Source organism: Podarcis cretensis (assembly GCF_951804945.1).
Source record: "Podarcis cretensis genome assembly, chromosome: 1".
In the NCBI taxonomy this organism is placed as follows: domain Eukaryota; kingdom Metazoa; phylum Chordata; class Lepidosauria; order Squamata; family Lacertidae; genus Podarcis; species Podarcis cretensis.
In genome coordinates, this window is record NC_137170.1 from 74,870,014 (window position 1) to 74,885,281 (window position 15,268).

Sequence of the window (15,268 nt, forward strand, 5' to 3'; positions counted from 1 at the left end):
CTACAAAAACTAACAAGTGGCATCCATGTTGTGAGTTGACCCCAGTGACTCCGCAACACTGGTTCTCCGGCCTTGTGCCGCAGGGCATCGGATTGATGGTTTTGCAGGCCCCTTCAGAGTGCGCTCTCTCAGCCTTTCTGAGATCTGGGTGCCCTCCAGCCTGTTTGGGGCTGCCACCCGCATCCGCTCCGGCCCCCACGTCGCCGGGTTTTTCCTTCCTCCGTCGGATCTCCCGGCCTCTGACCTGACCGGGAGGAAGCGAGTAGGGACGCCACGTGCTTCGATCCCCAGGGAGCCTAACTCTTGGCGCCTGTGCGCTGCGGAGTGACTGCGCCGGCCTGAGTCAGAACCGCCCCGCCGCCGCCGCCGAAGCCCGGCTCCCCTCGACGTGTGGGCCGGCACGTCCCACGGTGGCCAACCCAGTCAGACAAGCGGCGGCGACCGCCCCCTCCGACGTCACGCGCGGGATCCCTACTTAAGCGCCCGCCGCCTCCCCCCGCCTCGCGGTACTGCAGCGGCAATCGGAGGGCCCGGTCATTGCGCGCACGCTTTGCTAGACTTACCCAGGTAAGGAAGCGCTCGTGGGAACGAGGCGGGCTGGGCGAGGCGTGCAAAGAGCCCCGCGCCACCTTTCTCCACTTGCACCCTCGGGGTAAAGCAAGCCGTCCAAAGAGGACTTTCCCCTGCTGGATGGGTAGAAGGAGATCCTCCAAAGCGGAGCTAAGAGACCGGGCGTTTGGCGCGCAAGGAAGGAGAGGCAGAGTCGGTAGGAAGGCAGCCCTCTAGGTCGGGGTAAGGCAACTCCGGACGTTGTGGGACCACATTGGCCACGCCAGCTTGGGCTGATGCGAGAGTTGGGCGTCGGGAGGGCACCACGTTGGCTACCCGTGAGAAGGTGTGAGAGGAGGAAATAGGAATCTCTCCCCGCTTCCCCCGTGTGCCCCCTGAAATGGTTTTGTAAGAAGTGCCCGGGGTGGGGAGAGAAGCAGGCTGTTGTGGTCCTTTTTTGGGCCCACTGGTCATTATGTAACGCGAGGGGTGGAGGGAGGCGGCTGCAGAAAGGGATGCTCTGTACAGGTCAGAGAGTCCACTTTGGAGCGGAAAACACCGAGCCCTGGACCCTCAATAAATTCGAGCTGTTTTAGGTATGGAATTTTTAAATGGATTTCCAATGCCCCGAGGCTTTGGGTGTGTTGGGGTGGAGAGATGACTGTGCTGGAGTTACTTTGCGAGGACCTGTGGACGCGTCGTATTTCCTTGCCGCCTCCGCCCTCGGTTCTGCAATATCCGCTACAGAGAGGAGGGAAAACGTGGTTTCCGAAAACCGCTGGGTCATCGCACTGCCGGGAGGAAATTAAAAAAGGGAGGGGGGATGTCCGGGGAAGGTTGCGCTTTGGGGCCACTGGAACTTCTAGGTCGCTAGTCCATGGTGAGGTTTGCAGCTCAAGCGCAGCCGAGTTATTGCTCAGCCTGTTGCACCTTCTTAGCTCCTTTATTTCGTCCCGGGAGCGGGACTAGCACCACCCTATCAACCCCCGGGCGAAGATCGCGGTGGTATTCTGTCTCGGACTCGCCTAGTTCTCGTGCCTTTGAGCCGGGATTCCTCCTTGCCTTTTATCCCTGGCAACTAAATCAACCTGATTGCATTCGGCTCGCACGGAGGAGGAGGAGGAGGAAGTGTGGACAGTTCTCTCCATTCCCCGCCTGCATCGCGCCCCCCGCCCGACCATTGAATATCTTGCACCGGGAAAACTGGTCAGCACTGGATTCAGTGCCTCACACGGCCCGCTTCCCGGAAATTTAATTGGGAGGGGTATGAAGCGGTAGTTCATCTCGGCAGTAGCTGGATCGCGCTCGCAGTCGGTGATCCCCTTAGGAATATAGTGCCGCTTATGTAGGGGTGGGAGGAAGGTAGATCTGGATCTGCTGATCTCTGATGGATCTGCGTTAGATCACCGAGGGTTTCAGGCTGCCCTAACAAAACTGCTTCTCTCCACTTAAAACAGCTTAGGGGGGTTTTTTGTCGGGGGCGGGGTGCTAAGCAGGAGAAGACTCCTGAGTTCTGGTTCAGAGAACCAAATTCTAGACACCTTGTTTTATTATACTGTAACTTGTTCGTGCATGGGCTTTGGCTGATTATATTTTGGTAGTGTGTGTGTGTGTGTGTGTGTGTGTGTGTTTTAAGTATATCCGCTAAGCCTGAAATCTGTCTACCTCCCAAGGCTTAATACGCTTCCTGGTTAACAGTATTGCTACCTAGTTTAAGGGATGTCGGAAGAATCCCAGAGAAGATAACTTGTGTTAGTGAATCACTTCACTCTTCAGTGAGAATAGGCGGAGCCAGGCATTGTGTTGTGGGGAAAATGCCCTTTCCCTCAATTTGTTGTGACTTCCCAGATTCTTGCAGATTTATTAGGGGTAATTCTTAAGACTGCAGGAATGCAAACTATAGGGCCCAAACTACATATGCTCAAGTGGGCCACATGCATAGTGGAATGCAGTTTTGCCAGATGTTCAGCCGGGAGCTTAGGGGAGCAAGCATAGTTGTGCCTCCTCCTTGCAATGGAAATAGGTTAAAATGAGATGCAAGCTCAGCCAATTAGCTTCATTAGGGAGCTGAGATCTGAGCCCTGGTCAAAGCCCAGCACTCTTGGCTGCACAACGAGGCTGATCCTGTACATGGCTATGACTGTGTGCAGTTAGTTCCAGGCAGGGAGCTGGCAGAAGAACTGAATGTCTACAGACCCAGCAGTTGGGGCTAAATTAGGCTTGAATGTGGAGTGGCTCAGTTCACACAGGAAGTTGATGTAGTTGCTCCAGCACACAAACCAAATGGCTTGTAACACAAGTGTGCATTTACCACACTGTTATTGAAAATGCATTTGGCAGCATTGTGGTGATGGCACCAAGTTGTGAATTTATTCTCTCTCTCTCTCTCTCTCTCTCACACACACACACACATCCAGATTATGTGGACGCACATGGTTCAGTGTAAGAGTTTGATTTTGTGAATTGGACTCAAGGCCTCATCTCACCTTTAAAGGCAGTATCATACCACTTCAAACAGTCATGGCTTATCTCAAATAACTCAGGGAACCAGTTTATTAAAGCTGCTGTGAGTTGTTTGGAGACCCCTATTCTCACACAGCCACAACTCCCAGAGTGAAGGGAACTCTCAGAACTCAAACTATGGTTCCTATGATTCTTTGGGGGAAGCCATGATTGCTTAAAGAGGCATGATACTTCTTTAAATGACTCCAGAAGTGTGCCACTGGTACCAAGTTCTAATAATATTCCGCTTTTTGTCCTGTGTTTGGTCACAGGAACATGATTTACCAGCTTTCCCCTTCCTTCTTCCAACAGCTTGAATTTTGTAAATCTAGGTGCATGTTAACCCCCCCCCCCGTGGCTTTCCTAGCATCACATATGCAGATTCCCTTTGACTTCAGCTTCTTCATCAGATACCACCCACATGCCCAGAGCCCTTTCATGTCAGAATGTGCCTTTGTGACCTTGGCCTCTACAGGGCAGTGGAATTAGGTTTCCATTTTGCTTGTTGAATTAGACATGCAAAAATTAGTAATCCTGTTTTGTTACACTCAGCATGACACATTTCTGCCTATAGAGATGTGTCTTTCAATTTCAGGAAAGGTATCTGATGCTGCAAAATTGCTGATCAGATGAAAAAAATTACAATTTCATTGGAATGATGTGGAGCTTAATGTACGTACTGCATATGAATCTTGCTTGTGCCTCACTCTGAACTGCACTGTTGTTAATTCACACTATTATTGGCAACTAATAAGCAGCTGTTTTTAGTTTATGGGGAAGTTGCTAGGTCATTCACTTGCTACTGCTTCAGAAGTTGTGGTTTTGTTTTGTTGCAAAACTCGCTCATTGTCACAAATGTCTCCAAATACTTACTGATCACCAAACTGGAGTGCTGATGGTCACGGTGGAGAGAGAGTGCTTGCCTTGATTTGCTCTTTAACCACCAAGTGAACAGCTGCATATAGTAGCAACAAAAAGACCTACAGTAACTCTGATTCAATATATTCAGTAGGGACACTCAGTATTTCCACATTTGCAGTAGCATCATTTCTGCAAAGAGCATAACTGAGCAGAGTGCTGCATATCAGATGACACTAAAGTGATGCACCCAGGAGAGATCAGACTTTTTGGTTCCCCCCCCTTGCAGTTGTTCTACATGGGGCAGCTTTGAATGCAGGAATTGTCATAATTTTGGACTACAGGTGTATGGCTGACTATCCCATGAGCTTTGGAAGCCCATCTTTTAATGACTGGTTCTGAGATGTGTCATCCTAGCACCTTGCTGTCAGTGATCCAGAATCTACATTCCACATTCTTCTCTCACCAATATATCCCTTCAATGTGCCCTCCCTCCCCAGTCCTGTTGGGCATCCTTCCTCCTCTTCACCAGCCTTCTCCCACCAAGCAGATGTGCCTTTGTGCCATTACATTACACACTTGCTTGCGCCATACTCCCTCCCCCAGTTTGGTTCACCAACTTTAAATTGAGATGGCAATGGCTTGTTGCTGATTTTGATTCAGAACTGCCTGACACTCTTAATTCCAAAGTTTAACATCATGAAATGCCCCTTCATTCCAGCAACACTGACCACTAATCTGCTATATTGACCCCTTTATTTTCACTTTTGTGCTCTTGCATTGGCAGGCATGCACCCCCACCCCTTGTTGGTACTACCCAAGTTTTTTATTTTCCTGACTTGCTACTAGCTTCTAGCTCTGGACTCTGGCCCAACATGATATCCAGAATCAACCTTTGTCCTCCTGCGGATTTTCACCTGCCATGCTGCCAGTTTTCAGTCCAAGTCTCATTGTCTCTTGTCACCTACACCATTTCCAGAGCTGTTGTGGCCACAACATCAGAGTATGGCATAATATTTTATGGTTTTTATATACTGCCTAATATTTTATGGTTTTTATATGCTGTTCTCTCCCAAGACAGCTTTTAACATTAAACAAAACAAAACATGCATATTTAAGAAATAAAATAAAAACTTTAAGACAAGCATATAGAACCAAGAGCAAAGTGTTTCACTACTTCCGAGTGAGTCAGTCGCATCTTTTAGTTCTCAATCACACCCTGGGTAGACTTTGTGCCTGAAAGCATACTGATCAAACAGACAAGATGTTTTGTTGCACAATGCACTGAGCTTGCAAGATCCTTTGATAAGATACTGTGTGGTTTTGTGTTGCCTGTGTACATTAGCATTCCGCTTCTTGAAAACCTCTGTCTCTCACCTGCAATGACCCTGCCAAATTTTCTAATGTCTATTTGGGGGGGGGGGGAATGATACATATGTGCCAACAGTGGGTTGGATCCACACTAAAATTAGTTGATTGAACTTGGATCCCATGTAAATCAATGGGCAATTTACTCATGACTTTGTTCCCATTGTGAAAACAGAAGAATCTGCTAAAATTCAAATACTGCAATAACAATTCAAGCAAAATCAAGGTTCTTGCAAATTTACAGAGTAAACTCTGGTGTGTGTATCTTAGTGATGGGATCCATATTTGAAATGGACTGTGTTAACTTATCATCACAGCACAATTCAACAAGTGATGAAAATGAGTTGATTGTATTCTTATGTTTCCTCCCACAGAGCTACAAGATGTCTCTCAAGGAAAAGCTGATTGAAAATGTTCACAAAGAGGAACACCCTCATGCCCACAACAAGATCACTGTGGTTGGGGTTGGTGCAGTTGGCATGGCTTGTGCCATAAGCATTTTGATGAAGGTAGGTAAAATCTGTGTTTCGTGGGGCAAGATCTGTAGTCTTGCCTTTTTGTTTAGCAATATTTTTAGCTGTTTATATGCATTGCTGTGTTTTGAGGTTTTTCGTTGTTGTTCTTAACTGAATTTAATGTAAGTCACTTTGTGCTACTTTGTAAGAAAAGTGATGAACAAATACAATAATGCTAAATTTGTGTATTGCTATGTCTTTCTGTAAAAATAAAATGTTCTATAAAGCACATGTAGAGGCGTTTCCATAGACAGTCAAGTATGTTTCAATAAACTCAGTTTGTGAATACAAATCCTAACAGTGCAGCCTATGCATGCCTATTCAGAAATAAGTCCATTGGCTTCAATGGGACATACTCCAAGATCAGTGTATATAAGATTGCACTGCACACCTCAGATCTGTGCAAAATATCAGCATAAGTTTACTGTAACCATGCGCTGAATTAATTTTGACCCTCCAGACCAGGGGTCGGCAACGTGCGGCCCATGAAGACCATTTTACTGGCCCACAAGCTACCCCCGAACCGAGCCGCCCACTTGGTGAATCCCCCGTGTGCTGTGCTAAACTGTGGGGACTTGCGCCTGAAATTGCGCCTGTGCACACGCAGACACTGGAAATTGCATCTGCGTGTGCCCAGACGCCGGAAATCGCTTGTGCGCAGGTGCAATTTTCGGCGTCTGGGCATGCGCAGATGCGATTTCCAGTGCCGTGCTGCGCCAGTCCAGCCCATGGATGATCTCTGTGGGAGTGATCCGGCCCATGGCCAGTAAACCTTGCTGACCCCTGCTCCAGGCCAAACATTCCCAACAGCCATGTATAGTGGTTTATCAGGAGCTCTACACAAGTTCCCTAGTTTTGCTGCCTGCTGGGGGCTGTTTATTTTTATTATTATCAAAGCCTTGGCAGGGCCTGTGGGCTGCAATTTGTCTTGGTGTATGTCTGCTTGTGCAGGCCTTCCCAGAACCATAAAATTCAGGTCTCTAAAAAAGCCAGTGGGTTGATCTATCTGTTCTTGGCTTTTTGTAGGATTTGGCTGATGAACTTGCCCTCGTTGATGTCATGGAGGACAAGCTGAAGGGAGAGATGTTGGACCTTCAGCATGGCAGCCTCTTTCTCAGAACACCAAAAATTGTCTCTGGCAAAGGTTAGTATTTCCCTGTCCTCTATGTACAGGCCATCTATTTCAGATGCTACATAGCAAGGCAACATCCAGTAGTTTCTCTGAGAGGGAAGCCTCTGTGCCTCTGGAAGTAGAGGTGACTTCCCTTGCCTTAGGCAAGACCAAAGTTGTGGAATGTCAGTCTTTAAAGAGCTTTCACTATGGCAATGATGACTTGAAGGCAGCTGGTTTAACCAGCAGCTGACCTGCACAGAATTATACAGACCGCATTGGAGAGTTGGTGTTGTGGATAAAGGGTGTTTTGTGTGGTTTAAGTTGCATTACTTTGAAAAGCAGCATGGTTTGATAAAGTTAGCAATGAGCATCAAACTTATGATACCACAAGGATAGAAAAGGCTATTTATATGAACTAGGAATTTGGTCATCACTATTTCCTTCTGCTGGCTGAGGTGGCCTGCTCTTCTGTCCATTTCCCTCCCTACAAATGCTCACCCTTAGACAGGTCTGCTTGGCAGAACTTACAGCAAATATAAGGGAAGCCTGTTTTGGCTTCTTTAGGTGCAGCAAATACTATCAATAGGGGAGTGTTGAGAGAATGGATTATGGGTGCAGTCCTAAGATTCCTGGGAGGATGTCTTGGGGCCATAGAATAGGCAAGATCTACCCATTTGACACCAGAGATTCAGAACCTCAACATTTGAGAGGTGTAGGTAGTTTTGGAGCATGCCTCCTCACTGCTGCAAGTATCTCCTAAGCCTAGCCCAACTGATATCAGAGCTATAATGTTGGTAGGGCCCCAGAGGAGGCCCCTGGAAGCAGCTAGGATACAGAATTCTCCTGGCCCTGCAAAGTGGGCAAAAGAATTAGTCACACTCTTGAGCACTCTGTTACTTCCAATGTGAGTGCCTTCAGTTTAGCACTGTAAATGAATTTACACTGGGTTTGTTATATTTTTAGGTTTGAACATATCAATGTTATCTGAGACAAGCAACAAATGAATCTTGACAAATATGCTGATAACTAAAACAAAAACAAAAAACCACACACAGAAGCAATAACAACTGGGTGTCTCCTTTTTGTTGAGTCCTCACTCCTAGTCCAAAATGAAGTATTGCAAGATTCCAAGCCAGTTCTTGCATGCTGTGGCCATTCTGCCATTGCTTCCAGTAGTATGTGAGGTTGTTAGACTCAGCCAGGCTGGAATTGCTCAGATGTTGTTTGTATGAAAAATGAATAGCCTGATTCCTCTAGTAGTGCTTGCTTGGGGTCAATAAGGCTTCTAAAGGATGGCAGGGAACCTGGGAACTCTGGTGTAGGGTCTCTTGTCACACTGATGGTGGCATCTAGGACAGCATCTCTCGGATCAGGCCAGGAAGAGATGAGAGGTGTAGAGAAGGGCATGTGAATTGACTTCCCTTAGTCTTTTTGCACTCCTTTAAAAAGTCATCATCTAGAGATGATGCCTGAACAAAAAACCCTGGGAACAGGCTTTTCAGCCTTGGGAAGGTCTGCGACAGAGTAAGTTGACCAACTGGCCACAGTTCTAAGTGTAAGAGACCAGATACCAAGTAAATTGAATCCTTGTCAATCAAAAGCACAAAGCAGAGGAGCTACAGTGTATTGTTGCTTTTGCTAAAACTGCTGCTCTAAAACTGGCAGACAAGAGCTCTTCTTTGCTTCCTTTCCTGACCACAGTCCTTTGATAAAACTTCAAATAGCACTTAATGGCTTGGCAAACGGCACTTTTCCCCTGCTCCCAATGGTCAAATTGGAGAGCTTAGTCATGGTTTTCCCTTCCATTCTCTTTTCAGAGCAATACTCTCTGAAAACAGTAACTCCAGAAGGGGCCTGGGCTTTGCAGAAAAGTGTCTTGATTTTTTTGTCTGATGTTTCTAAACAGGGTCTAATTGAAAGCAAAATTACATACATATATAACATTTAATCCTTTTTAAGGGAGAAGTAGCAGTAGAATTATGATAGCAATAAGGGGTGTCTGAAGTCATAGCAGCTGCTCTTACCTCCAGATGAACAAAGGTGATTTAGTGCAAGCAGATATTTTACTGTTAGTTTCCAAAACACTCTAAAAATAAGTTTCTAGCTCCGAAGCTAACACCTGGAAGAACACAGCCAGTTTCTTAGAGAGCAATCATTAGGACTTCAGGTTCTCTGAGGCACAAATTCCCTTTATTCAGCTCATAAATCTGCCAGTGACCAGCCCTCAAAGGTGTCCTTCTCCTCCTGTGGGCCCAATTATTCCCCTCTTCCAGTTATGCTTTGTGCATTCAATTTGTCTGGAATTGTAAAATGCATTGTGAAATGTATCTTGAACAAACAAATGTGTTTATTTTTGCAGACTATGCTGTGACTGCACACTCCAAGCTGGTCATCATCACTGCTGGAGCCCGCCAGCAAGAAGGCGAGTCTCGCCTTAACTTGGTTCAGCGCAACGTGAACATCTTCAAATTCATCATTCCCAGCATTGTCAAGTACAGTCCTGACTGCAAGCTGCTTGTTGTTTCAAATCCAGGTTGGTTGTGTCCTGCTCTTAACTGCTTATGGACCATAATTCAACCTCCAGTCCTTTGAAAGGAGAAATTGCTTGCTTCCAAGAAGGAAATCGGGGAATCCTGAAAGCATTCCAAGTTTTCCCTTGGCCATGAAAAGGAAAATATCTATTCCACCAGGACATCATGGTTTAACACTTAAGTTTAGATTCTGAAGTGGGACCTGCAATGAAATATCGTCCCATGGAGTGTTCCTGCTCAGGGTTCCATTCAGCCATGCCCTTTCCCAGAATACTCCATTCTCTTACCTTTTTCCATGTCCCCACCCTATCTACTCAGCAGCCAATCATCATTCCATGCCCACTGATGGCGCTGTCTTTCATTGGGCTGTTACAGGTCACACCCTCCCTTTTCTAAAGATTTCATGGACTTCTGGGTTCCATAAACTTGCTCATAACTCCTTTTTGAGTGTGGGTGGTGCTGTTTTGGCTATATAAGGATCTTCATTTGAAGAATTATTTTGCTATCTAGTATCTACGATGATTGGAACTATGGTGGTGACAATCGTGGCTAGGGTCTGCTAAGAGATCACATCATTCCACTGTCTCATGGGAAATACAGCAGTACTTCCATGTTTGATTGTTAGGGTGCAGTCTACAGGAAACGCCTAACTTTTCCCCATGTAAAACGAGGTGCTTTGCCTAGTACCTAGCTAGTAGCTCATTTACACCATATTACTCTCTGTGCCAACGCACTTGGACACTCTTCTCTGATCTATTTACACAGTGGCTGCATTCAGATGCCCTGGTAAATCATGGTGGATGGACCATAGCTCAGTGTTGAAGTGTGTGTTCCTAACATAAGAAAGTTGAAGGTTCAAACCCTGACATCTCCAGATAGAACCAAGAAAGATTCCTTGGCAATGCCAAGCTGGATGGACCATGGCCCCAACTCTGTAAGGCAGCTCTTGAATTCCTATGAGCCCTGGGGTCATGTTCCCACACCCAGCCCTTGTGGCTATGAGGTTGGAAGCTTTCCTTTTGATGGGTTCAGAAGAACAAATAAACTGTAGTTAATAAGGAAGTGAAGGCTTCCAAACTTATCCTCGGGGCTGGAGAAGATGGGAAGAGGTGCAAGCCCAAGGCTCTCCTAGTCTTGCTTCGACCCCAATAAGCCATAGCTTACCATGATGTCTGGATGCAGAAGTTCAGGAAGTTAAACTAGAGACTTTGGCAGAAGGAAAGAGCTTTGGTTGCTCTGCTGGGTAAGAGCTTGTGGAGGTGTTGGGATACTTGTAAGATGCTATGTCCTGCTTCAGTCCTGTCTGCATGCCCTGAGTCTCTCCCTGAGTCCTCTGTAAGACACAGATAATTCTGGAATGGTGCTGTTTAACTCACAGGGGACATCTACTAGGAAAGTCAGAACCATAGTACGAATCACTCTTGCCTGAGCACCTCATATTAAAATGAGAGGATTGTAAAGAAGCACCTCAATATTCCCTCTGCCCTTCAACTGCTGCCTGGAGCGAGGATGGTTTTGGCGTTTCATCATTAAGGTAGCCTTGTGTAGAATAGGAGATGAAATTAAACAGCCTCTCTTTGTGGAGAAGGATTGCAGATTCCCAGTGTTCTCTAAGCTTGTCTGTCTTCAATAGTGCATATGACAATCACTTTCTAACCAAGTGACTTTGCTTGTTGACAGTGGATATTCTGACCTATGTGGCCTGGAAGATCAGTGGCTTCCCTAAGCACCGCGTGATTGGAAGCGGTTGCAATCTGGATTCTGCCCGTTTCCGCCACCTGATGGGCGAGAGGCTGGGCATCCACCCTCTCAGCTGCCATGGCTGGATTGTTGGAGAGCACGGAGACTCCAGTGGTAAGCATGACACGTAATCCATTTGCTACCCAACTCTCAAAGGAGACAGACTCTTGCATTCTGACTTCCTTCTTGGAAGATGGGGAGTGGGATTGGAATATACTGATGGTAACAGTACTTGGTGAAAAGGAGAGTAATAGAGCATTTCCCAGATCTACCTCTTGGAACGCAGAATCGTAGTTAGAAGGAACCTTTGAGTTAATGTAGGCTAGTCCCCTGCTTAATGCTGGATCCTCCAATGCATGGTGCATGTACAGCATCCCTGATAAAGAACCATCCATTGTCTACTTAAATGCCTGCAATGAAGGAGAGCCCATCGCCTCCGGAGGCAGTGTTCCATTGTTGAGGAATTCTTATCATTAGGAAGCATCTCCTAACACTGGGTTAGGTAACATAGTGTTCTCCAGATGTTGCTGAACTACAGCTCTTATGACTGACCATGATGGGCTGATGGGGAGTTGGAATCCAACAAATGACAGCTTTTTGGAAATTTGAAGACTGCTATAGAATTGTTGACCACATCAGACTTAGGTGCTGGGCAAGCCCACAGAGAGGTTTCCATACTCTTCCCTCTGTATGGAAGTTAGGAATATAATCTAGCTGTCCCTACTGCATGAAGTAATACTAGATGGTCTATATTTGACTTGAGCAGTTCTGTTGCAAAAGGTCAGCTTTGTAATCCAAGTAGGCCATACCCTACCAGGCTAAATTCTACCCTTTACTCCTAACTGGGGAGTTCACAGTAAATCCTTTTCATGTCAGAGACCCTTGCATGCTGGTGTTCAGTAAAGCGGTTACAAGTTATTTGTCTTGGCCCCTCTGTCATCCTATATTTGGGAGTTGTGTGATCTCATACAGCTCTGTACCAATACTGCCACTAGAATTCTTTGATGCATAAACTCAGATTCTACACCACTACTCCTCTATCCCATCTCACAGCAGTGAATATAAACACAATCCCCTCTCCCCTCCCGAGTGCACTGTTCTGGGGTTTCTCTCCCTCTCCGACACCCCAAGCCAATTGGTGGTGGGGGGGGGGAGGTAGAGGGGAAAGCCACCGTGCACTAGCACAAGTCCTTGCACGAGCTTCCTTTAGCAGGCTTCATTACTTGAATCTGGCCCTCAGCTGTGTACTTTGCTGCTTGCTTGCCTTAGGTGAGCAGCTGCCGCCGCCACACTCCTCCTTGAATGACAGATTATATGCAGTATATGGCTGCCAAGTCTTTCTTCTGCCCCAAGGGCTATGGACCATTTTAGGAAGATATGTGTGCATAGCCACAGCAGGATGAAAACTCACCCTTTTCCCTGGGTTTATGAGTTAAAAGGAACAGGTCAGTGGCTAATCCAACATGGATGAGCACAAGGATCCATCTCCACTGCCTGTTAGCCAAAGTTTAAGGGGAAGGTATGTGTGCATAGCAAGATTCTTAGTAATTATAAAACTGTACTTGGTACATCATGCTACATTAACTGCCCAGCTCAGATCTGTGCGAAACACTTGTGAATCTTAGTTTCTGTGAAGTTGGAAAACATTCTAGATTGCTCAGAAAAATCTTCTGCATTTTATTCAGTGCCTGTCTGGAGTGGCGTGAATGTTGCTGGCGTCTCTTTGAAAACTTTGCATCCAGACATGGGGTCTGATAGTGACAAGGAGAACTGGAAGGAAGTCCACAAGCACGTGGTAGAAAGGTAATCTTTATCTCGTCTCTGTGTGAGACAGGAAATGGGGTTCCACTGAGCTTCCAGAAATTGCCTGTGTCTCATTTTCAAGGATGCCACAGCCTACATTGCTTCAACGAGGTCCCCTGATCCTTAATAGAGCATTTTTGCCTCATGACATGCACTTAACTTTGGACCAAACCCCTTCATTTCCCCACAATATAATCTCCAGTTGTCAAGTTTTTAAGAAATATTGATTTAGATTGCTGTTTATAGTGCCAGATTACTGAAGAGTGCTTTTCCAGTATTGGAAACCACTGTTCAGCAGTTAATTTCCCTTTGTTGATAGATACTATATAGCAATCACTATATTCTGCACTGTGGAATTTGAATGTGTTTTGAAAGCAAAATAAAGTAAATTGTGCATACATTTCACATTCCTGAAGGACTGATCCATTTACAAACTGCCCTGGTTCATGTAACATGCTAGGTAATAGTTAATGTTAATGTTTAACTATCATGAAATGTGAATTAGCAGCTTGTTAGTGTAGGCGTTCAAAAATGCAGATTGCTTCTCCCTCATTCTTGCTACATGCAACAACCACAAGCTGTGGCTTGTTGTGCCATATAATCTGAACCCTGGTTTGCCTATTTCCAAACCAACCATTGTCTAACTTTGCTTAGACAATGTGACAAGCCAAGGCTGATAGCTTCTCCCCTTGCCCCCATCCCCAAATGGTGTGGCCAGGAAGGGAGAAGGAACAAACAAAGCAAGGGCTTTGAGATTGCTGCTCATTTGTATTTAATGTTTAAATATTAACTATGGCTTGAAAAAAATGTGCAAGCAAAGCCACTCCATGCAGGCACCAACATCTCTACAGGGGAAGGCTAGTAGCTTGCTTGTAAAAATAATAAATTAATTGATCTAATGCCTGCAACAGATGCCGTTTGAAGATAGAGGATAAGTAGCCTCAGATGGACTTCACCTGAAGTATAGATTGACAGCTATGATGTTGCTTAATAGACATGATTCTTTTTAAGAAATTTTTTTTTGCTGAAAGATTCAGTTCTTTTAATGTTCTCCCGCAGTGCTTATGAGGTTATCAAGCTGAAGGGATACACATCTTGGGCAATTGGTCTTTCTGTGGCTGATCTAGCTGAAACTCTCATGAAGAATTTAAGGAGAGTGCATCCAGTTTCTACAATGGTGAAGGTAAAACATGTTCAGTGTCAAATGCTAAGGTGTTTTCTTATTATTACTATGATGTATGCATAGTCAAGCTAACAGAGGCAGTAGCTGCCAAAGTAAATGAGTTTGCTTTAAATAAGGAACAGATCTCCCTGTGTAAGGATGGCGCTTTCTCCCCCTTCCCACTAATGGGGAAAGCGTTTATTACATGCAAATCAAAACATTATTTAATTGGCTTAAGTCTTTCTTTTTACTGTTCTTTCTAGGGCATGCATGGAATTAAAGATGACGTCTTCCTTAGTGTTCCTTGTGTCCTGGGCTACTCAGGAATTACCGACGTGGTGAAAATGACCCTGAAGAGCGAAGAGGAAGACAAGTTGAGGAAGAGTGCAGATACACTCTGGGGGATCCAGAAGGAACTTCAGTTTTAAGCCTGATGTCCTATCACTTCACCGCTTAACTAGTGTTTAATGGGTCTTAGTGGATTGTCTTGTTGCACTTTTCAGATAGATCAACTCCCTTTACGATGTGTGTCAACTACCAACACAATGCAGAGCTAAATTTGCAAATGAAATGCCTATTTTATCCAGTAGGAAACTTGCAGCTCCTGTTTACCACAACCCCGGTCTGTGGCCAGAACTGGAAGAACCTAGTCTCTTGTTAAGTGGTGTAAAAGTAGATCCAGCATGCTCTGAAACAACACTGCCAAATGAAGCTTCCTGCCTTTCCTCAGCTAAACTTTAGTCACTCAGAAGAGAAGAGCTCAATTGGTCTTCCAAAAGCTGTAGAAAACCAAAGAATATTTTGTGATCAAAAAGGACTGGCAGATTCACTGACCAATATTCTCTGCTTAACAGATGACTTAAATCTCCAGTATTGAGCAGTTCTAAATGTCCTTTTTCCTTAGTCTTTGTGCATACTTTTCAAGAGAACCATGTGTACTCTAGAGGAGTGTCTTAAATGTTATGTAAAAAAACCTCTGTATGCAACAATTACAACTGATGCAATTGTCTAACTGTAGTACCAGCCCAAGCAACAAAATAAACAGTTAACTGCTACTTCTCCGTGTCTATATGGTTGGCCGTAAACATGACTAATCTTCAACCTCCAGGTTTTGTACAGCAGTTAA

At 45.4% G+C, this 15,268-nt stretch overlaps 2 protein-coding genes across 2 annotated transcripts in view; both read left to right on the forward strand.

Annotated features, from left to right (window-relative positions):
• Positions 1 to 15,268, forward strand: part of GTF2H1 (general transcription factor IIH subunit 1) — a gene marked incomplete at its 5' end in the record, with an annotated part of 324,820 nt that overhangs the window by 31,838 nt on the left and 277,714 nt on the right. The gene's annotated exons all lie outside the window — the stretch shown is intronic.
• Positions 414 to 15,197, forward strand: LOC307226778 (L-lactate dehydrogenase A chain). Its single transcript, XM_079995822.1, has 8 exons — positions 414 to 567; positions 5,652 to 5,786; positions 6,819 to 6,936; positions 9,266 to 9,439; positions 11,118 to 11,291; positions 12,863 to 12,980; positions 14,040 to 14,163; positions 14,406 to 15,197. The coding sequence occupies exons 2-8, from the start codon at positions 5,661 to 5,663 to the stop codon at positions 14,568 to 14,570; spliced, it is 999 nt and encodes a 332-aa protein (XP_079851948.1). The 5' UTR covers positions 414 to 567; positions 5,652 to 5,660; the 3' UTR covers positions 14,571 to 15,197.

What these genes read in the sequence shown, in the direction of transcription:
- LOC307226778 (XM_079995822.1), top strand. Translation starts at nt 5,661, where the DNA reads ATGTCTCTCAAGGAAAAGCTGATTGAAAATGTTCACAAAGAGGAACAC. An exon ending in CCATAAGCATTTTGATGAAG is followed by an intron (nt 5,787 to 6,818) that starts GTAGGTAAAATC and finishes GGCTTTTTGTAG; the next exon opens with GATTTGGCTGATGAACTTGC. An exon ending in GCTTGTTGTTTCAAATCCAG is followed by an intron (nt 9,440 to 11,117) that starts GTTGGTTGTGTC and finishes GCTTGTTGACAG; the next exon opens with TGGATATTCTGACCTATGTG.